Source organism: Panthera tigris, chromosome F3 (assembly GCF_018350195.1).
Source record: "Panthera tigris isolate Pti1 chromosome F3, P.tigris_Pti1_mat1.1, whole genome shotgun sequence".
NCBI lineage: Eukaryota > Metazoa > Chordata > Mammalia > Carnivora > Felidae > Panthera > Panthera tigris.
In genome coordinates this window covers 13908249-13930475 of record NC_056678.1, presented here as the reverse complement: position 1 = coordinate 13930475, position 22227 = coordinate 13908249, and the positions used below count along the sequence as shown (strand labels likewise).

Below are 22227 nucleotides of genomic sequence, written 5' to 3'. Positions count from 1 at the left end.
TGGCTACATCCCTCTCCTTCACTCTCTCTGTGTCCATCAGTGTCCTGTAGGAGTACTTATTGCCAGGACATCTCCTCAATATCCCTGTCTGTAGGCATGGCTCTGAGGAAAAGTCTCCGAGGATATAACAGAGTCACAGGGCTTGGTAGGCTAGATAAAGGCCAAGGTAGGCACATGGATATAAGGGCCTTGCCAATGGAGAACCAATTTGGGTGAAAGTTCTCTGAAATCCCAGGGAAGATTTAGTGACTTTGGAGGAAGTTGGCCGAAGTCCCTGTGTCATGAAGACCCAAAGAGGTCAATGGGAACAAAGATGGCGTGTGGAGCTTTTCATCTTTCTGGCTCTTTCCAGATCTTAATATTATGTCCCGTTGCAGTAGCTAGTTTTGCCTGTCAATCCAATCTGCGTATAAAATACCTGGACGCTGTAGGGCAGCCAAATTCGTCACCTCGAAATGAGCCTCCTTGGCATGTGAATTATTTTAAGCTAGTAATTTTTAAGGCACAGAAGCCTCCTTAAAACAGAAAAACCTTTGACTTCCCCCAACTGCCTAAAAGAATTTAGACAGAGGACCTGCTCCTGGGAGGGAGCTGTCACTGTCGATAACTACAGTATAATATGAACTAGGGGAGGTAGACAGGGAGGAACTTAGCAAAGTCTGTTTGTTAAACTTCCTCTCTGTGTCCCATTGTTTCTGGATGGGCCATCAAACAGAAGACTTTTTCACCTTCCTGTGAACTGACTTCCTTCCCTTTGAAGTCCTTAACCCGTGCCCCCTTCTCTTTAGCTCAGAATGGCACACAAGCCTCAATTGCCTGACTGCCTGCCTGTGGGCCTCATATTCTTACGGAGTCTCTATATGCATAATTAAATTAAACTTTTTCCTCTTAGTCTGTCTTGTCAATTTAACTCGGAGACTAGCCAAAAGAATGTGGAAGGGTCGAGGAAAATGTTTCCTCCCCAGCAAGACCTACTCCAAAAAGCTGGGAATCCCCGCAGGCCTCACCTGGAAAGGAGTCCAGTGGGATGTGAGGGAGGATGTGATGGCCACTGCAAACCATAACCGCGTCAAAGACAGCGCTTTGCTTCTTGCCGTTGCTCTCAGTAACAACCTCCCATTGGCCAGAGGATGAGAAATCTGGGTGTTTTCTCACACTGAGGACGGTTGTCTTGAACGAACACAGAGAAGGCATCATTGAGCGTTCCTCTGGCATAACAGGGGCTTCATTCAGTAGTACCCTGGGAGTGGGGATGGGTAGACTCCATCTCGGTTCCATTCGAATCCATTTCAACTCACTGAAGACAGAGACGGCGAAGCGTCCCCTTCTCATTCTTATTTGGCAGGGAGCTACCAAGGATATGGTACTTTGTGCAAGAGGCCTGACTCAGCAGTGAGAACCTGTCTGTTAAGGACTGAATAAGGACTTGAGAGAGACAGACAAGTTCTGGGCAAGATACAAAACACATGTTTATTATTCAAGTGATCGCACAGTCAGTATTGATTAAGAAACTTTTATGTGTCCACCTCTGTGCAGAATCTGTGCTAGAGAAGACATCTCGTGTGAAGCACTTTGCATGGTGCCTGGCACATTGTCAGCATCCCATGAATGGTAGCTGTTCATATTAATTATTTTTAAAACAGAGTACATCATGTTAGCAATATAGTTCATGATCTCATTTGAATGAAATAATTTATGTTCATTAATTTTTTAATAGGAAATCCTTTTTTTAAGTTTATTTTTGATAAGATTTATTATCTCTCAAAAATTATTTCATCCAAATGAGATCATGAACTATATTTCAGAGAGAGAGAGAATCCCTAGCAGGTTCTGCACTGTCGGCACAGAGCCTGATGTGGGGCTTGAACTTACAGGCCATGAGATCATGACCTGAGCTGACTCGTATTATAAAATCAAGAGTCAGATGCTTAACCCGACTGAGCCACTCAGTCACCCCCATTAATTTTTTTTTTTTTTTTAATGTAGCTCACTGGAGGTCTATGAATTTGTAAATGCACATAAAGGTTATACATCTTTGGTGTTTAAGAAACAGTGTCAAGTGGAAACAAAGTTTTTCTTACTTCTAGAGTCCTGGCATGCTTCTCTTGCTTACAAGTATTTGAGTCCCATACACCTGCTTTTCAAATTTTCAGATATTTAAAAAAATGCTGGGTTGGCAATTTTTGAAGCTGTGCCAATTAAGAAAATATATAGACTATTAGTATAAAGTTTGCGAACGTATTATAAAATGTCTGGGCATTGTTGGCTATGAGAAAAGATTTCAGATTTGCAGTTTAGGGTAGTATATTAGCTAAAGCACTGTGGGTTATTGCTACTAAAAATGTGCTTTGGGAACTAACACCTTCAGTGCAACTCAGGAGGCTATTAGAAATGCAACAGAGCTTTTATAGATTGAGTGGAGCCCTAATATCTTATGACTTGTACCAAGAGACTAATAATGGAAATGAGTGTTCCTAACCCCTCTCTAATCTCCAGGAATCCAACAGCAGTAACGCAATAAACAAAAGAAACAGCTCCCTTGCAACTTTAACGTGACCTTTCAAAGAACACATAACACAAACGATATCATAAGAGGACAATATATCTGTTAAATAAATTGATAGTCAAATGGGCAAAGACCTATTAAAGCTTCTGGTACAAAAAAATCTGTTATTCATAGGATGGTTCTACCAGGCATTGGGGAAAACTACATCAGATACATTTTCATGGTAGTTACAAATATAGATTTCCACCACAATCAGCTACTATAAATTAATAGAATGCAAACCTGGAACAAAAATGAAGTTACTGAGAAAATGAGATTTTTTTTCTTGTGTTACAAGAAAATAAGCTCACTCACAGTTATTTATCCAGAGGTATAATTTAATTTTATTTCCTAAGCACAGTTACTAGTTTTCAGAGTGTAGGTTATTGATAAAAATCCAGCATGTATAGTGAGAATATTGTTCTTGTTGATTATTTGTTTTTGAGGGAGCACAGGAAAGGTGGTTCTAATTGTATCTAAAAATGATCCAACAAGCCTTATGTTGCCAGAGAATGTGCCATGCCTCCCCCCCCACCAAAAAAAAGACCAAAAATAGTTTCTACAGGCTTATGAAATGGAGAGCTGTGAGTTTATTTCTTACGTATTTCTCAGCAATTCCATTTCTACAGAGAAGATCCAAAAATGAAATAGCAGTTTGATTTTCTTCTTCTATTCTTTCAAGGGAAATGAGGCTAAGAGTCTGCAGGGGTTATAGATATTAGCTTAAGTGCAGTTTCATGGTCAATATCATCATTATTCAAATCCTTAGTTTTAACAGGTGATTTTCCTCTTCTGATAATGTGCATGTAATCTATAATATCGGGGTTAGTGACACTACCTTTTGGGCTTTCTATCTTGCTCTTATCTTTCAGCAAAGAATTGGATTGAAATGTTTTGTTTTCTTCACTTTTTCTTAATTACCAGAGTAACTTCTCTATTTAAATGTGAGCTCAACCCATGTGGAGAAAACCATTCCCCCCAAAATACAATACCTGGAACTGAATATATTTTAGAAGATCAAACTCTCTGGCAAAAATCCTGAAATATTCCAGGAGCTTAGAATTGTGCAGGAAGTTTGGAAAGTCTTCAGGCATCGGAAAGTCACTGAAACAGGACATTTCTTTGCTGGTGTTGCTGATGACAGATTGATAGATACTCGCTCGGCCATCTTCAACATTCTCCTAAAGAAGCAAATAAAAAAAAAGTGATAATCATGTTGCGTTTAAAACGGTCTCTTGGTGTTTTACTCTTTTTCCGAGTCTAACCCTTGGGTTATGTGATCGTCTTTCACTGCTGTAGAGGGACTACAGTTACTGGGTGCTGAGGTGCAGCTTACATGTTCCATCATCCCGTGTGAGAGGGCCTCGTTGGGGCCCTCCAGTGTTGTTCACTGGAGGGGCTATTGCCACTGGTGGATAGGAAGTGGGGACAACCCTCGTTTTGGCACATTGCAGGATATGGGGCACCTCTCTACCTGCTTAATGCCAGCCATTGTGACAATTAGCCCCATTCCGGAACTCCCTCTGGAGAGCCTATCTCCACCTTCCACCTCTTTAGGACCCAACAAACTCTGGGATACTGGTGAGGAAGTATTCTGGAGAATTGTAACTAAAATGAATACTTCTGGGAGCAGGTAGTTTTCACATCTTAGTTTGAATGCCCCACCTTCATTTTACGCTTTATGGAAGCCAACCTTCCTCAAGTGCTAACAGTGAACAGCATTAGCATCCATCACATCTTCGGCTTGAATCTAAATCTTAGCCACTATACTTTGGTAAAACCGCAGACAGCACATGCTATGGTTGAGTTTATAGTTTCCTCTAAGCGCTGTGCATACTGATAATGTTCTTTATGTTAAATTATGTAAGAGCGAAGTGTCCCTGAAATCGGCATGTTATCAAAGAGGCTTGCTCAAGAAAATTTAAATGGCGCCACCCAGGAACTCCTCAATTAATGCTTCTGCAGACTAAGGCATAATTCAGGCAAACAGTAGTTGTTATTATGATGCAACGTTAGGGTGCAATGTAATGAAATGGAAAAGTTGCAGGAACTCGTGAATTAATTGGAATAGGTTACTCAGTGATACAGAAACAGCACTCTGTGGTTTCCACAGAATAGTAAATAAAGGAAAGTAAATATTGAACTCTAATCCTGCCACCATAATAACTCAGTTGTGCATGTTTCTCTCTCATCATTATTCATGAAGAATTGTTACTTTCCTGCCAAACCTTTAGATCCAGCCTCCTTAAATCTTTGGCAGCACTGAAAGAGGCAGCCTGGACTAGCTGAAGGAATCTGGTTGTTGGAGTTAGACACGGCTTTGAATCCGTCTCTCTTTAGACTGTGTGGCCCGGACCAGTCAGTGCAGTGAGGTTCAGTCTTCTCATCTATAAAATGGGCAGCTACTGGATGCTCAACAGTGTTGTTATTGTCTGTGTTATTAAGGAAGCTACGAGCTTCAGCAAAGCTGTTGGTTAAAACTCCCCATTCACCGCAGTACATGAAAGGCACTGAGGGTAGCTTTTCTAGCAGCAAGATAACCGACACAGGCACACTCACCATCACACCTGAGTTTTCTGCACAAGAGGTTGGATTTGATTTCAAAGACTTAAAGAAGAAGAAACTGTGGGACCTTTCCTCTTTTATCAGCAAAGCTCTTTATATGCATTGGGCCTCACTGTGTCCTAATTTCAGGATTATCAGTACGAATATGAGTTACCAAAGCTAAAACAATGTGCTCAGATCATGTCATTTAGGAGTGGTATGTAGAATGCTTGCTAACTAAGTCTACGTTTTGAGGATCCATCTCCCTCATGCATTCCTTCTATCTCTCCTCATCCATCCATCCATCCATCCATCCACAATTCATGCCTACTATAGGTCAGGAGCCAAATGCCTTTTTGAATGTGAACAATGTGTTTACCTTTCCTAGTCTGGAATCAAGCCTCAGATTGTACCGTTATTTCAGTTTCAAATGGCTTGATAAAAGCTAGTCAGTTTAGGGTCAGCCAGCTTTCTAGGTGATTACAGCTTGGTGTGATGTTAACTGAATGTAAGTGCTTGAATGTCAAGGGAGTTTGCGTTAGAATATGAAGTGGTTTCTGCCTCATACACAAGGATACAACGACCCTGAACTCTGGATCAATAAATCATTTTAATTTTCAAACACTAGCTTCAAATTGTATACGACTAGGGTCAAACTGATATTTCTGGATGTTTCAGCGTGGTCAAGTACAATGTCCTTGGTAAGACTAAATGTCTGACTTTCTTATCCGGCCAAATTCTCAAACTTGGAAATGTAGTTGACCCTTGAACAACATAGGTTTGAACTGCATGGCTCCATTTATACATAGGTATTTTATAGTACAGTACTTATGATTTTCTTAATAATATTTTCTCTTCTTTAGCTTGCTTTAGTGTAAGGATATAGTATATAATACATACAACATACAAGATATGTGTTAATCGACTGTTTATGTTATCAGTAAGGCTTCTGGTCAATAGTAGGCTATTAGTAGTTATGTTCTAGGGCAGCCAAAAAATTTGTTTTAAAGTTTATTTATTTATTTTAAGGGAGACTGTGTATACTGGAGGGGCAGAGAGAGGAGAGAAGGAGAATCCCAAGTAGGCTCTGCACTGTCAGTGCAAGGAGCCTGATGTGGGGCTTGAGCTCAGGAACCCGTGAGATCATAAGCTGAGCCAAAATCAAGAGTGGGATGCTTAACTGACTGAGCCACCTAGGTGCCTCAAAGGAGGAGCCAAAATTTATACACCGATTTTTGACTGTGTGGGAGTCAGTGCCCCAACCCCCATGATGTTCAAGGGTCAACTGTGTTTTGTGAAGCAAAGAGATACCAATTATTTTTTCCTCAAGATCAGATAATTTTATAAGTGGCACAGAGGAAATGTGAGAGCTCTGAAGTCAAACTGGATCGATGGCCTGATTCTACCACCTTTAATGGCTTTTTAGCCATGGGCAAGTTATGTAAGTCAGTTTCCTCACTTTCTCCTGTAAAATGGGGTTCATTAATAATTCCAACACCGATCAATTGTTATCAGGCTGAGATTAGGTAAAGTGCTTAGCACAATGCCTGTCTCTAACTAAGTGCCCAACACATGTCTGCCTCGATTGTTACTATTATAGGTCACGAGGATTAATCTTACTAAACTAGTCATAGTTTGACAAGTTTGACTCTTGAAAAAGCTAAACTAAGATTGTTATAGTGTAGCCAACATGCTGGTTCTTTCACGTGCCAATACAGTGGCTTTCAAATGCGGTTGGCTCCTCCGTCAGGTCAATTTTCAGGGGCTCTGGAGTCATGAGAAGGACTGCTTGTGATGTCTGAACCCCTACAGAAGTTTCAGAGCCAGGGCAAGACTCTCCTCTGGGAGTTCTACTGGTGTCAGCAATTGTCAGCAATCGATGATGACATCACAAGTTTTTCCCTGAAGATCAAGTAATAATCTTTATTATGGTTGATTGGTATACAGCTGTTAAAAAAAAGCTTTGTTTCTATGTTGGCTTCCTTCTGTGTTGGCTGAGGCAGATGTCTATGCGTTTAGACGAATCTGGGTAAAACCCTTTGCTGATGGTTGAGAAGGGAGAATGATTCTTATTAATAAACAAATAACATATCAAGTATGTCTCCTGTCCACAGGCCCTGAGCTTTGAGTTAGGGACTAAATGCAAACAGGACACAGAGTTTCTGTCTCCAGGGAGCTTGTTATTACATTGAATAAAAAGGCATTTGGTGGTACAAAAACAGACAATCAGATCAATGGAACAGAATAGAGAACCCAGAAATGGACCCACAAACGTATGGCCAACTAATAATCTTGGACAAAGCAGGAAAGAATATCCAGTGGAATAAAGACAGTCTCTTCAGCAAGTGGTGCTGGGAAAACTGGACAGCAACATGCAGAAAAATGAACCTGGACCACTTTCTTAAACCATACACAAAAATAAACTCAAAATGGATGAAAGACCTAAACATAAGACAGGAAGCCATCAAAATCCTGGAGGAGAAAGTGGCAAAAACCTCTCTGACCTCTGCCGCAGCAACTTCTTACTCAACACATCTCCAGAGGCAAGGGAAACAAAAGCAAAAATGAACTACGGGGACCTCATCAAAATAAAAAGCTTCTGCACAGTGAAGGAAACAATCAGCAAAACTAAAAGGCAACTGACAGAATGGGAGAAGATATTTGCAAACGACATATCAGATAAAGGGTTAGTATTCAAAATCAATAAAGAACTTATGAAACTCAACACCCAAAAAACAAATAATCCAGTGAAGAAATGGGCAAAGACATGAATAGACACTTCTCCAAAGAAGACATCCAGATGGCCAACTGACACATGAAAAGATGCTCAACTTCACTCATCATCAGGGAAATAGAAATTAAAACCACAATGAGATACCACCTCACACCTGTCAGAGTGGGTAACATTAACAACTCAGGCAATAACAGATGTTGGCGAGGATGCAGAGAAAGAGGATCTCTTTGGCACTGCTGGTGGGAATGCAAACTGGTACAGCCACTATGGAAAACAGTATGGAGGTTCCTCAAAAAATTAAAAATAGAATTACCCTATGACCCAGCAATTGAACTATTAGGTATTTATCCAAAGGACACAGGTGTGCTGTTTCGAAGGGGCACATGCACCACAATGTTTATAGCAGTGCTATTGACAATAGCCAAAGTATGGCAAGAGCCCAAGTGTCCATCAACAGATGAATGGATAAAGAAGATGTGGCATATATATACAATGGAGTAGTAGTCGGCAATCAAAAAGAATGAAATCTTGCCATTTGCAACTACATGGATGGAACTAGAGGGTATTATGCTAATTGAATTAGAGAAAGACAAATATCATATGACTTCACTCATATGAAGACTTTAATATATACAAAACAGAGGCACATAGGGGAAGGGAAGCAAAAATAATACAAAAACAGGGAGGGGGACAAAACATGAGAGACTCTTAAATATAGGGAGCAGAAGGTTGCTGGATAGGTTGTGAGGGGACGATGGGCTAAATGGGTAGGGACATTAAGAAATATACTCCTCAAATCATTGTTGTACTATATGCCAACTAACTTGGACATAAATTAAAAAAAATTATATATATATATATATACACACACATACATATATATACATGCATATATATACATACATATATATACATGTATATATATACATATATATACATACATATATATACATACATATATATATATATATACATATATATGTATATATATATAGGCATTTGGGCTCTGAGGATGGAAGAATGGGGACAGAATAAGATGAGAAGCTTTCCTCTCAGCCAAGACAAAGACAGGGAGACACAGCTTTCAAAACATATAAATGTAACTCCTATTTATTTAAAATAGAAATAGTACCTAAAAATGATATTTAAGCACAAATACTGATAGTCTGAATTTCCTAGCAGATAGAATTTGCTACGATTTGCCTGTTTAAGAGAAATGGTCATATGATAAAGTATTTTCCTAATGTAGAATTTTCTGAATGTCAGAAGACTATATAGCAAAATAAAATTAGTTCAGAGAGCCCTGATTTAGAATTTACGATCTTTTGATCATAGATTAGACTGAAGTTTATCTTCCACTGTGTAAGAATAAAAAGGTTGCAAAAACTAAGTTTAAGGAAGATTATAATGGTAATATTTAACCTACTAAAGGGAGCAAACTTATACAGTGAAAATAGATTCAACTTATTATAAATGTGAGTTACAAACACTTATAAATTAGTCATTTTCATTGTGATACATTAGCATATTGACCTCGACCAGTAAATATTTGTTCTCTTGGCTAGTTGCTCTAAGCAGTTGGAAATAATAAAATTGTATTTCTTAAAAAATTTCTACCACTCTCCAAATTTTCACTCTTTCCGATGGAACTTATAGCTCTCTGTTCCATTGCTTGAAATAAGTACAACTGAAACTATTTTTACGTTCTTGTCCTACAGTTAGGGGAAAAATTGTGGTTCCCAAATGCCATTCATGGATTATTGCATGATAAGATTTCAGGAGAGCTTTGAAAAACATAAACTTTGAGCAGGTCTGGTTTGGGTCCATTCATGTGTATTTAAGACATGCTTCCCCAGCTGGGGTGCCTGGGTGGCTCAGTCCCTTAAGTGTTGGACTCTTGGTTTCTGCTAGGGTCATGACCTCATGGTTTGTGAGTTGGAGCCCCAAATCGGGCTCTGTGCTGACAGCAAGGAGCCTGCTTGGGATTCTCTCCCCCTCTCTCTTCTCCCCTGCTCATGCTCTCTCTCTCCCTCTGTCTCAAAATAAATACACTTATATAAAAAAAGTGCTCCCCAGCTGATTCTTATGCACATGAATGTTGGGAGCCACCGTCTTTATTAGACCGTTACTGCATTCTGCTATCCCTCTAGTAGGTTGGTACCTCCCTAGAGGCTTTGCTCACTGATAGTGACCCCCATTTAAACTCCCTGACTCCAATATTGCCTACTTTCTTTACTGCCTTCACGGTAAAAAGTATACTTGTTGGAATGGGACACACGTTCTTCATGACGAGACCCTGACTATTCTCTCCGGCTTCATCAATTTCTATTCACCCACCTGCCTCCTTTGTTCTAGCTGCATCACGTGACTTTATCTTCTCTAAGTGTGTCAGGTTTCTCAAGCTCCTTTGCACATGCCATTTACTCTGCCTAGAGCACTGCCTAGAACACAGGCCTGATCTCTGCTTATTGTCAAGACAAATGAAAGCATCTCGTCGTGTAGGAAGCTTGCCCTATTCTCTACCGCATGAGGTTCTGTGCTTTCCATAACACTTAGAGTAACGGCCCTTATAAAATTGCACTCTGATATGGATTTGCTTTAGTATTTCCTCTTCTGAACTATGAGCCCTTAGCCTGCAGGGACTGTGCATTTGTGCCTGTTGAGTACTGTGAAAATTAGTAACAGTAAACGTCACTAAAATGGAGTTGGGAAGTTTTGGCCCTATCACTCATAGTCAGTTGCAGACCCAACAGGAAGAGATGGATTTGACCTTGCACATGGACACTACTTTATTCTTCCATTTGGAGGAAGAGACACTTTCCTCACCTCCCCCCGCCCCCACAACAGCTCAGCCAATGAGAAGCCACCATACCTCAAACCCCAAGTTTATTCTAATGGGCTTTTAGTTTATAACAGCCTTCCCAACTTACCGTTTTCTCCTTTAAAAAGCATTCCTTGACTTTGTTCCCTGGATTGCGCACAGTTTTGCCACAGCTTGTTTGTCCCAGACTGAGATTCTCTTCTATTCCTCAATAAATCTGTCTTTTGCTGGTAAAATGACTGTCAGTTTTTAAGGTTAACGGTACCTAGTATATGCTGGGGACATGCATGGTGCAAGATGAGCTAATATGTTTGGTGAAAGAATGAAAGAATGAAAGAATATGTAATGTTAACTAGAAGCATTTTACCATCACTGCAAATAGGGCTTAATGATAGTAAAATGGACAGTCAGTGGTATAGTGGGAATGAGTACTTGGTTTTGCTAGTCGTACGCTGTAAACTTTTTTCCTTTCTTCACACGTAAACATTACTTTAAAAATACTGTGGCAAGTTAACCAATATATATCTTGAACTACTGGTGAACAGACTTAATTGAGACCCATCCATAGTATTTTATATTTCACTGCCTGGAGAGTTACAAATATCTAACATGTTAAATTTGGTTATTAATAAATTTGCATTAATTGGGCAGCAAGGTACAAAAACCTAAGTTATATTGAATTACGCTGCGATAGATTCTTGGGATAAGCTTACCTAAGAGAACGCCTGGAAGTAAAACAAAGGGAAGGCGGTTATCTCTTCTGGAGAGGAAATGGCTGTTCGTTCTAAACCAGCAAAGAGGAGCAGAATTTGCCACCCTCGACTATGTCTGTTTGGCATGGGGATTATTTTAAACTGGTTATTTTTTAAGAAACAGCAGACATAGGTGAGGCTTTGAAAACTGAGTAGAAGTTACCTTTCTGTGAGAGATATTTACTTGCATAAGGGAAATCTCTTGCTTGCATAAGGGTGTCTCTCTCGCTGTACCAAGATGAAGGGGATGAGTCAGTCTCTAGAAACTCTTATCAAAGAAGAAGGCAATGGCTTAAATCTACACAACAACCTCCCTCTGACTGCTTTTCCTGGGTTACCTCTTGGAACTGACTCCCTACCCTCAACATCTTCTCATGTCTTTAACTAAAGGTGGTCTTTAAGGTGATGGCCATTTCGGGGAGTTACTCAGTTTTCCTGAGTCTCTCCCAGGTATACAAGATATATACATGTTATTAAATATTTGTTTCTTTTCCCCCCGTTACTCTGTCATATAGCAATTAAATTATTAGACCCGTTACCCTGTCATAGATCAATTAAATTATTAGACCAGCCAAAGAACCTAGAAGGGAAGAAGGGAAAACTTTTCTGCCCCTACATTAGTCTTGTATAATGTTAAACTTCAAGTGCACAGAATGTGCTGTTAAAAAGAATAAGCCAATCGACACAAAAGAGAGTTTGTGGCGCACAGGAAAGATAGGAGTGCAGTATAGAGATAGATGGTGCCACCTGGGAAGTTCCATTTGGTGATGTCCCAAGTGTCTGTTTCATATTTTTATCTTCCTAGTTTTAACATTTAAGTCAAAAACATTGACGGAGACAAATACAGGTGATCAAATTTGAGTATACCCCAAGTAGAGAACCGAAAGAGCTGAGTAAGAATAGACAGAATTGAAATTTCAAATGAATATTTCTTGACCAAAGATAAAACCAACTAAATGCAGTTGGACATGCCCAAATGTGAACTCCTATAAGTAGAATTAACAATTCAGTTTCAGGGGCACCTGGGTGGCTCAGTTGGTTGTGTGTCTGACTTCGGCTTAGGTCATGACCTCGCGGTTCGTGAGTTCAAGCCCCACGTCGGGCTCTGTGCTGACGGCTCAGAGCCTGGAGTCTGCTTTGGATTCTGTGTCTTCTTCTCTCTCTGCCCCTTTCCACTCATGCTCTTTCTCTGTCTCTCTCTCAAAAATAAGTAAACGTAAAAAAAAAGACAATTCAGTTTCATAAGGGTAGAATAATAGTGACCTGGATCATCAGTGCTTCAAATAGAAAAGATCCAGAACTTTGATTGATCCTAAGCTCAGTATAAATGATTGGAGTTATGTGAGACAAAGCATGATGGAGAGCCTATATGTATTTAATCTCAATATTGTGGCTAGTTCTAAGATCTAACACCTACTATTTATTTAGTCACTATGGGAAAGCCACTTACCCTTGGTTTTCTTATATTTAAGTTGAAATTAATAACAAATAATGTAGGAGAGTATTGTGAATATAAAATGAGATAATCCCTATCAAAATAATTATATGAATGATAGCTTTAATTTTGCAAATGCAGAAAAAGCTAATGCAGCATTAAATTGTTTTAGCAAAGGTAGACCGTCTGTCCAGGCCTACTGAAACATAAGTCATGCTGGGCAATTGTTAGACCAATTGATTATAAATTCTTCAAGGGGATTTATCCCCATTGTCTAAAGCAGTGCCAAGCACCTCTTTGGTTCTGAAAAAATACATATGTTGGAAAAAAAACTTGGTTTAGAATATTGGATCTTGTGTGAGTCACATTTTAAGAGGGAAACTGGTATTTCAGATTGAATCTAGAGGAAGGATGGAGAGACATTTAGAGAGTATTATATGAAGATTAAAACAATTGAGTATTTGTAGCTGGGAAAAGATCTATTTATAACCAAATGTAAAACAAACAAACAAACAAAAATGTGATATATGTTGGTAACTTTCCTGTGAACACTGGTATTAGGAACAATGAAGGAGGTGGAGAAGGTTAGTGGCTAAAGGCAGATCATGCTTTCCTCTCTTGACACCTCAGTAAGATTATTAAGTGTGCAGGCTCAGAAATCTTATAGACCTTCATTTTTGTGCCTTTCCCACTACCTATGTTCCCCTGGAGAAATTGTTCATTCCAAAACTCAGCTTCTTCTTGATATGTCCATGAGGATAATCATAATACCTACTGAAGGATCTCAGGACAGACCCTCTTCCCCCCAAAACGTGCCACTTGGGCATGTGGATTATTTTGAACTGAAGGCACTTGAGACCTTATGGGCTCAAGAGAAACTTTTGTCCTCCCTTTACCGTACACAAGAATCTAAACTGAGGGTCTTTCCCAGAATAAGGGTTATTAACAGAGATAAATTTTATGTGAGTGACCCATCTGAATGACAGAGCAAGCATCCATTCTTATTGCCGTGTGAAGGACATTCCTTTCCTTTAAAGTCCCAGAACCTATCCGCTTCTCCTTATTTTAGAATGACGTACATACCTCATTTTCCCTGTCTTTGGAATTTCTATGTCTATGTGGATTCCTCAGGAACATCTATTAACTTTGATTTTCTCCTGTTAGTCTGTCTTATGTCAATTTGATGCTTAGTCCAGTTAGAAGGACTTTTGAGGGGGCAGGAATTCTTGCTCCCTGACACTGCTTTTTAGGAGTATTATGAAGAAAAAAAATAAGATGATGCATGGGAATTACTTTTCCATTGCTGGAAAAGTGCTAAAAATAGGTTCATGATGCACCCCGCCCATGTTGCAAAGCTGCCACTAAGGGGTGCTGGAGAACCTTCTGGAAAAATCCAGCACCTTCCGAGCAGGGCATGGGGCAATGATTCTTAAATTTTGTTTTAACTTGTCAGCACTAAATATGTTAAGCGATCTTAGAAGGACTATGTGTAAATATAGAAATTAATGAATAAACTATTTTCAAAATTGATTCTTGATGGTAGAGTAGCGAAGAGGTGAAGCTTCCTCCGGAGTGGGTGCGGTAGCTCCCAGCATCCTTTTCGGTGCCTCCTCCCTTTGGCAATCAGTCTGTTGGTAATCAAGACCCTCACGTGGCCTCACTGGCCACTTGGGATATTTTGCATACTGTATATTTAACACTGCAGGGAGATTACTTGTCTTCTTTGGGTTGAGAAAATTGTTTGTTTCTCTATTGGACATAGTTTTGAGAGGTTTGAAATGTGATGTTGTTAAAGGTTTCAGGAAATTATATACTTCACCATTTTATATCTAATGAGGTTTAATTAATTCAAATTTTAATCTAATTTTTCTTTTCTAACCCATAGGAAGGTATCTCTAATTCTGAAATGCTAAACACTGGCAACTGGGATTAGGACAGCAGGAAAAGTATTTGGGGGCAGGAAGAAACCTTCTTGGAATTCATCAAGTCATATTTTTGACAGACCACGTAAAAATAACTCTTACGGCTTCTATCACCAAATTGATGATAATCAAATAAGGGACATTGGCTTTTTTATTTTTTTTAACGTTTATTTTTTGTTTATTTTGAGAGAGAGAGAGAGAGAGAGCGCAAGCAGGGGAAGGGCAGAAAGAGTGGGAGACAGAATCCAAAGCAGGCTCTGCACCATCGACACAGAACAAGATGCAGGGCTTGAACTCACGAACCCATGAGATCATGACCTGAGCCAAAGTCAGGAGTCGATCACTTAACCGACTGAGCTGCCCAGGCACCCCTGGACATTTGGCTTTTAGATATTAAGTCCCAGATCAGGTAATAAGACACTGACAAATTTATATTTAATAATAAATTTGTTATAACTTCACATTTATTCTTTAGATTAAAAATCTCCCGGGTGGGGGGGGGGCACCCAAATGGAACCTAGAGTGAACCTAGAGTGAACAAAAATAATATATCTTTGGTTAAGACAGGAATGACCACCTTATTATATCACCCTCTCAGGAAAAGCTATCATGTTTCTTTTTTTTTTTTTCTTTAATCATTTTAGAGTTGGGGGGGGAAAGCAGCAGAAGGATGGAGAGACAGAATATTAAGCAGGCTCCACGTTCAGCATGGATCTCAACACGGGCCTCAACACGGGGCTCGATCCCATTACCCTGGATCATGACCCTGGGATCATGACCTGAGCAAAATCAAGAGTCTGGCACTCAACCAACTGAGCCAGCTGGGTGCCCCAGGAAAAGCTGTTTCTAATGACCAGTTGTTAGTAAGAAATGAATGTGATTCAAACTGTTTTTCCAGTTTCCTCCCTGCAAGTTACCTGTCCTATATAAGGATCAATATCTCCATCATTAGCTCTGATTATGTTTGCATAGTTGAATGAATAGATTTTTATTTGGTATTTGTGCAATTTTCTTGCTAAATTTGTCTCATCGTAAGATTCATTGGAGACTCCTGTTAAAAACAGATTCCCCTCCTCAGAAGATTTTGGTTTAATAAGTCTGGGTTGGTGTTAAGTATCTTTAAAAAACCCTCTAGGTATGTCTTATAGTCATACACATTTGAGAAGCCCCAGGTTAAAAAATCCACTTTGGCATAAAATTCAGTTCGAACTCGCAAAGCACATGAGCTAGATGTCTGTGCCTTCCCCCTAATTGGTCAGCTTGTAGGCAGAGCCCTTTTGATGGTCTCTGCTAATATCAGAGTCTGCTTTTATTTTTTAAAAAATGTTTTAACATTTATTTATTATTGAGAGACAGGGAGAGATGGAGCATGAGCATGGGAGGGGGCAGATAGAGGAAGAGACACAGAATCGGAAGCAGGATCCAGGCTCTGAGCTGTCAGCACAGAGCCCAACGTGGGGCTCGAACTCACAAACCGTGAGATCATGACCTGAGCTGAAGTCGGACGCTAAACCGGCTGAGACACCCAGGTGCCCCTATTTTTATTTGAGAGAGAGAGAGAGAGATCAAGCCAGAAAGAGGGGCAGAGAGAGAGAGAGAGAGAGAGAGAGAGAGGGAGAATTTTAAGCAGGCTCCATGCTCAGCATGGAGCCACATGTGGGGCTTGATCCCATGACCCTGGGATCATGACCTGAGCCAAAATCAAGAGTTGGTCGCTCAACTGACTGAGCCACCCAACTGCACCTTGGAGTCTGCTTTGAGTGTATTCAAGCCTTTTGCTTCTGTTTAGAGTGTTCGCAACTGTTCACTCCCTCACTTAGATGCACCTGATACACAGTCCTAAAGTTGTTGCTCAGGAGTTCTGAGCTAGCACTTCTGTTTAAACTTTCTGAGAAAAAAATGCAAGTTAGGGCATGGTTATAAGTAGGGGGCTAGCCTGTTTAGAAGTCATAGAGACCTGGGTTGGAATGCCAATTCCAGCTATGTGACCACGACCAAGTTACTTAATCTCCCTCAGTTTCTGTTTGATTGTCTGTAAAATATGTAGCTCTTGGAGCTGACATTTATTGTGCTCTAATTTCTTTACATAAATTATCTCCCTTAATCTTCAAAACAGCACTGTGGAGCGATTACACTTTTAGATTATTATCCCCATTATACAGCTGAGAAGGCTAAGACACAGGGATGCCAAGAGCTTGCTCAAGATCTCACACTGAGGAGGTGGCAAGCTAGTATTTAAAATCAAAACACTGTGGGAAGGGATAATTATGAATCTCTGCAGTTGTCTATCTATGTATCTGTTTAAATTTTATATAAATTCTGATGAGTGGAGAGCATTATCAATATTTAGGTTTGGCTAATAGAATGAACTCAATGAATGTGTTTAATAATACCTTTAAAGCGTTTCCCAGAAGTTACCCTAGAGTGTCATCAGTAATGCTAAGCAAACAGACATGATTTGTCAGAGAAAAGGAAAGTCAGCACACTCTGAAAAAGCACTTGCTCAGTGTTTGGAATAGATGTGGCCTCTTGAAAAGAATTCCTGTCACTTCTATTTTGTAAAATGTCCTCCAACATTAGTATGTTGCTTTGAGAATCACTAGAACGTGGGCTGCGAGACAGTTGCAGGATCCATAAGAAAAGGTCCTTTATGTGCCTGGGTTGGCCATCTGGGTTAGGAGAGTCGTGACCTGGGAGAGATGACAGCCTATTTCTATAGCTCCTGTGTAGCTGCATGAAATAGGTCTGATCAAAGTCGCTTAGGAGATCCCTCAACAAGGCCCCTCTGCAGCTGTGAGTTACTCTGCGAAAGCAGTAGAGTCTGCTCAAGAGAAAAAAAAAAAGATGTCACTTACTTTGAACCTCCACAGCCCTCCAATATCTTCAGTCCGCTCAAAGCAAGTGGGTTCCAGTCCCTCATCCACACAGCACTTCAGTGAGACCAGGCCGCTGACTCCAGCTCCAATCACTGCCACCTTCTTTGCCATGGTCTCCTGTCGAGGAATTGATCAATCAATGCTGCTTCACTGGTAAGAGAGTCCTTGCAGTGTGGTCAGTAATCAGCTTTCAATAACGCGGTAGCACTGGCAATATACTAAGCAGCACTAATTGAATAAAATTCCTCATTAGTCAAATCCCAGACTCCTCGTCCCCTTCCTGGTGAGAAACCAAGTTGTTTTCCCAGACTTGGCTACAGAGTTTGTCTAGTATTTAAAAGCAACCCATTTAACAATGCCAAACAATTTAATAATATAGCATTAGGTATAGGAGCCAAGTTTCATGACATAATTTAGCGTGCTGAACTTTTCCTTTTCAGCTACTATCCCCAGCTGTGATTACCCTTACCTTCGTTTTGCCTTTTGGTGCTGTCTCCTTGACACAATGGTTTTTTTTATGTTGGTTGTGGGCTGGGAAGCAGTCAGAAGTGTTCTAGTTGGAGGAGGCTGTGAGGAGTGGGAGGAGCTTCTCACTCCTTCAGCATTTTGCAACCTGAAACTCTCAGGACTTTGTTAGGAGTTCTGAAATTAAGCAAGAGGCTTATATTTCGAGGTCCAGGGTAATGATCTTCACCGTAACACCATTATATACTTACACATATCATACACATAGTATAAAATTCCTTTTTAGAATGGATGTGACCAATGGTCATTAGCAAAGTAGCAAACCTGGATAAATTAAAAGCAGTTAAAATCATCCCTAAGCCCTCTGTATAGAGATAATTATAACCAACGTGGACATTTTGGTGTATCTTTCCAGATATTTGTATGTATACACATAGATGCACATTCCACAAAAGTGGAATGGCACTCTAAATATAATTTCCAATTTGATTTTTCACTTTTCAGTATGGCAATACCTTTATACGTATAGCAGCATTTTAAAAATATTTATTTATTTATTTATTTATTTATTTATTTATTTATTTACATTCAAGGTAGTTAGCAAATAGTGCAACATTGATTTCAGGAGTAGATTCTAGTGATTCATCCCTTATGTATAACACCCAGTGCTCATCCCAGCAAGTGTCTTCCTTAATGCCCCTTACCCATTTAGCCCTTCCCCCCTCCCACAACCCCTCCAGCAACCTTCTGTTTATTCTCTATATTTACGAGTCTCTTATGTTTTGTCCCCCTCCCTGATTTTATATTATTTTTGCTTCCCTTCCCTTAGAGATCTTCTTAAAAGTGAAGATATGGATTTAATAGCTATGGGATAGGCCTGAAATTATTTTTAACAAGCTTCCAGGTAAGGCCAGTGTTGCAAGTCCTTGGATTACATTTGAGTTGCAAGTATCTACTATGTTTTGCCAAGTTGCCTTTCAAGAAGCAGATACACTTGAATAGTATTTCACCTTTATAAAATGTTTTAATGTGTAAACAACTTTCACACAGATTAATTCATTTTGATTAGTTTAGAACCATAGGCATTAGCATCCATCCTTGTTTTATGGACATGGGAACAGGCTTAGCTTGGCTACTGGGAAGTTTAAGAATAACCAGGATGATAATGAGCATAAAACCTTGTCACATACGGAGCCACTGAAGAAACTTTTGATATTTAACCTAGAGGGTATAGGTACATGATAATTGACTGCAAAAGGCTGTTATATGGAAATGTTTATATAAGTCTATTTTGGATGGACATAAAAGTCTATCTAGGACCAAGTATGTGAATGTTACAGAAAAGGTGAATTTGCCCCAGAATAAGGAAGACCTTCTGGCTAACAATGGTGTATAAATATGGACCATACTGTTTTCTAAAATAGCGAATTCCCTATCATGGCAAGTATTCAAACAGAAGTTAGGTAGCCGCTTGTTAGAAGACAATAGGAGGATTCATGAAGGCAGGGCATTAGAGTGAAGTAAGGTTGTCACTAACTGTAATATTCGCGGGTCTGAGATCTGAGATTTTATCTTTATCAATTAGAATTTTATTATAGGTACAAAGTTGTTGAGAAGACTTTATTTTTTTTTTAATTCAAAAAATGTTTTATTTATTTTTGAGAGAGAGAGAGAGAGAGAGAGAGAGAGAATGCTAGCAGAAGAGGGGCAGAGAGGGGGACAGAGGATCCAAAGCAGACTGTGTGCTGAGAGCAAACAGCCTGATGCAGGGCTCGGACTCACAAACCGTGAGATCATGACCTGAGCTGAAGTTGGAGGCCTAACTGGCTAAACCACCCAGGTGCCCTGAGAAGACTTTAGATTGGATTTGCAAGTATGACTGAGGCTGTTGGCACTATATCACCCATCCACATGGTTTGGGCCTTGCAGTCACTCCCCTCGGACATTGCTAGAAGAGTTCAAGCTCCCTTCATTATGGTCACTCCCATGAAAACAAGGTGTATATCATCTGTGGTATCTCTTCCTCCTTCAATTTTAACTTTCTGTTTTATGTTTCAACTGAAAATTTCTTCTTAAAACCATGCTTCTTAGGCAACACAATAAGCCACCTGGACCTAACAGACATATACTGAACACTCTACCCAACAAAAACAGCATATGTATTCTTTACAAGTGCACATGGGGCATTTTCCAGAACAGAGTATGTGTTGGGCACCCATTAAGTCTCAATAGATTTAAGAAGGTGGATACGATACAAAGTATCTTCTCTAACCACAACAGAATGAATTTAGAAATCAATAACAAACAAAAGTGGAAAACTCACAAAATTGTTGAAATCAACACAGTTTAAACAATGGCTCAAAGAAGAAATAGCAAGGGAAACTGAATATACTTACAGACAAATGAAAATCAAAACACAATGTAACAAAACTTCCGGGACAGAGCAGAAGTAGTGCTAAGGGGAAATTTATAGCTATAGATACCAACGTTACCAAACAAGAAAGATTTCGAATCAATAACCTAACTTTACAAATTAAGGAAGTAGAAAAAAGAAGAACAAACTAAACCCAAAGTTGGTGGAAGGAAGGAAATAATAAAGATTAAGCAGAGATAAATGAACTATAAATGAAAAATGAGAATGTAAAACAACCGAGAAAAACCAGTGAACACAAAATTTGGTTCTTTGAAAAGATCAACAAAATTAACAGCTAGATAGACTCATAAAGAAAAAGAAAGACACAGAGAGAAAACTCAAATTACTAAAATCAAAAATGAAACTGGGGACATTACTATCTATTCCACAGAAACAGAAAATTGTAAGGTACTACTATGAACAATTGTATGCAAAAAAATGAGGTAACCTAGATGAAATGGACACATTCCTAGAAACAAAAAAGCTACCAAGACTATATCACAAAGAACAGACAATCCAAATCTAATTCAAGGAGATTAAATAAAAAACTGAAAATGTCTCAACAAAGAAAAGCCTGGAACTTGATGGCTTCATTGGTGAATTCTACCAAACACTTAAAGAACTAATCCAATCCTTCTCAAACTTTCCCAAGAAATTGAAGAGGAGGGAGCACTTCATAATTCATTCTATGAGGCCAGAATTACCCTGATACCAAAGTCAAAGACACTACAAAAAAGAGGAAACTATAGATAAATATCCTTTATGAACGTTGATGCAAAGATCCTCAATAAAATATTAGCAAACAGAATTTAGCAGCATATTAAAAGGATTATACTCCATGATTAAGTGGGATTTATTCCTGAAATGCAGGGATGGTTCAACATATGAAAATTGATCAGTGTAATAAACCACATCAAAAAAAGTGAAGGAAAAAACCTCACATGATCATTTCAGTTGATGCAGAAAGATTATTTGACAAAATTCAACACTGTTTTATGATAAAAACACTCAATGAGATAGGAATAAAATGGAAACTACCCCCACATAAGAAAAGCCATATATGAAAAACCTACAACAAACATAATACTCAACTGTGAAAGACTGAAAGCTTTTCCTCTAAGATCAGGAACAAGGAAAGGATGCCTGTTTTCACCACTACTATTTAATCTAGTACTGGAAGTCCTAGTGAGGGCAATTAGTCAAGAAAAGGAAATAAAAGGCGTCTGATAGGAAAAAAGTAAAGTTATTTCTCTTTGCAAATGATATGATCTTACATATAAAAAATCCTAAAGACTCCATAGAGAAGCTGTTAGAACTAATAAATGAATTCAGCAAGTAGCAGGATACAAAGTCAACACACAAGAATAGATTGTATTTCTCTATACAGTGAGCCATCTGAAAAGGAAATTACAAAAATAATTTACTTTATAATAGCATCAAAAAGAATAAAATAATGAATTAACCAAGGAGATGAAAAACTTGTACAATGAAAACTATAACACATTGCTGAAAGAAATTAAAGAAGACACAAATAAGTGGAAACACATCCAATGTTCATGGATTGGGAAGATTTATATTGGTAAATTCCAATATTATCCCAAACAATCTGAAGATTCACTTCAATTACTATAAAAATTCCAATAATGTGTTTTTTTCAGAAATAGAAAAATTCATCCTAAAATTTATATGGAATCTCAAGGGATCCTGAATAGCCGAAACA

The 22227-nt window shown here is 39.1% G+C and overlaps 1 protein-coding gene across 3 annotated transcripts in view; it reads right to left on the bottom strand.

Annotated features, from left to right (window-relative positions):
• FMO2 (flavin containing dimethylaniline monoxygenase 2) overlaps window positions 1-18159 on the bottom strand; it is a 28833-nt gene extending 10674 nt beyond the window's left edge. The window contains exons 1-4 of one of the 3 annotated variants that reach the window (XM_015540488.2): window positions 18099-18159; window positions 17609-17746; window positions 3538-3726; window positions 1008-1170 (exon numbers count right to left, since the gene is read on the bottom strand). In XM_015540488.2, the coding sequence (XP_015395974.1) occupies window positions 1008-1170; window positions 3538-3726; window positions 17609-17740 (484 nt within the window). In that variant the 5' untranslated portion in view covers window positions 17741-17746; window positions 18099-18159. Of the gene's footprint in view, window positions 1-1007; window positions 1171-3537; window positions 3727-3881; window positions 3990-17608; window positions 17858-18098 lie in introns of those variants that run through there. The other 2 variants (XM_007088724.3, XM_042976476.1) reach the window with 2 other exon arrangements.
• Window positions 18160-22227: the final 4068 nt, after the last annotated feature.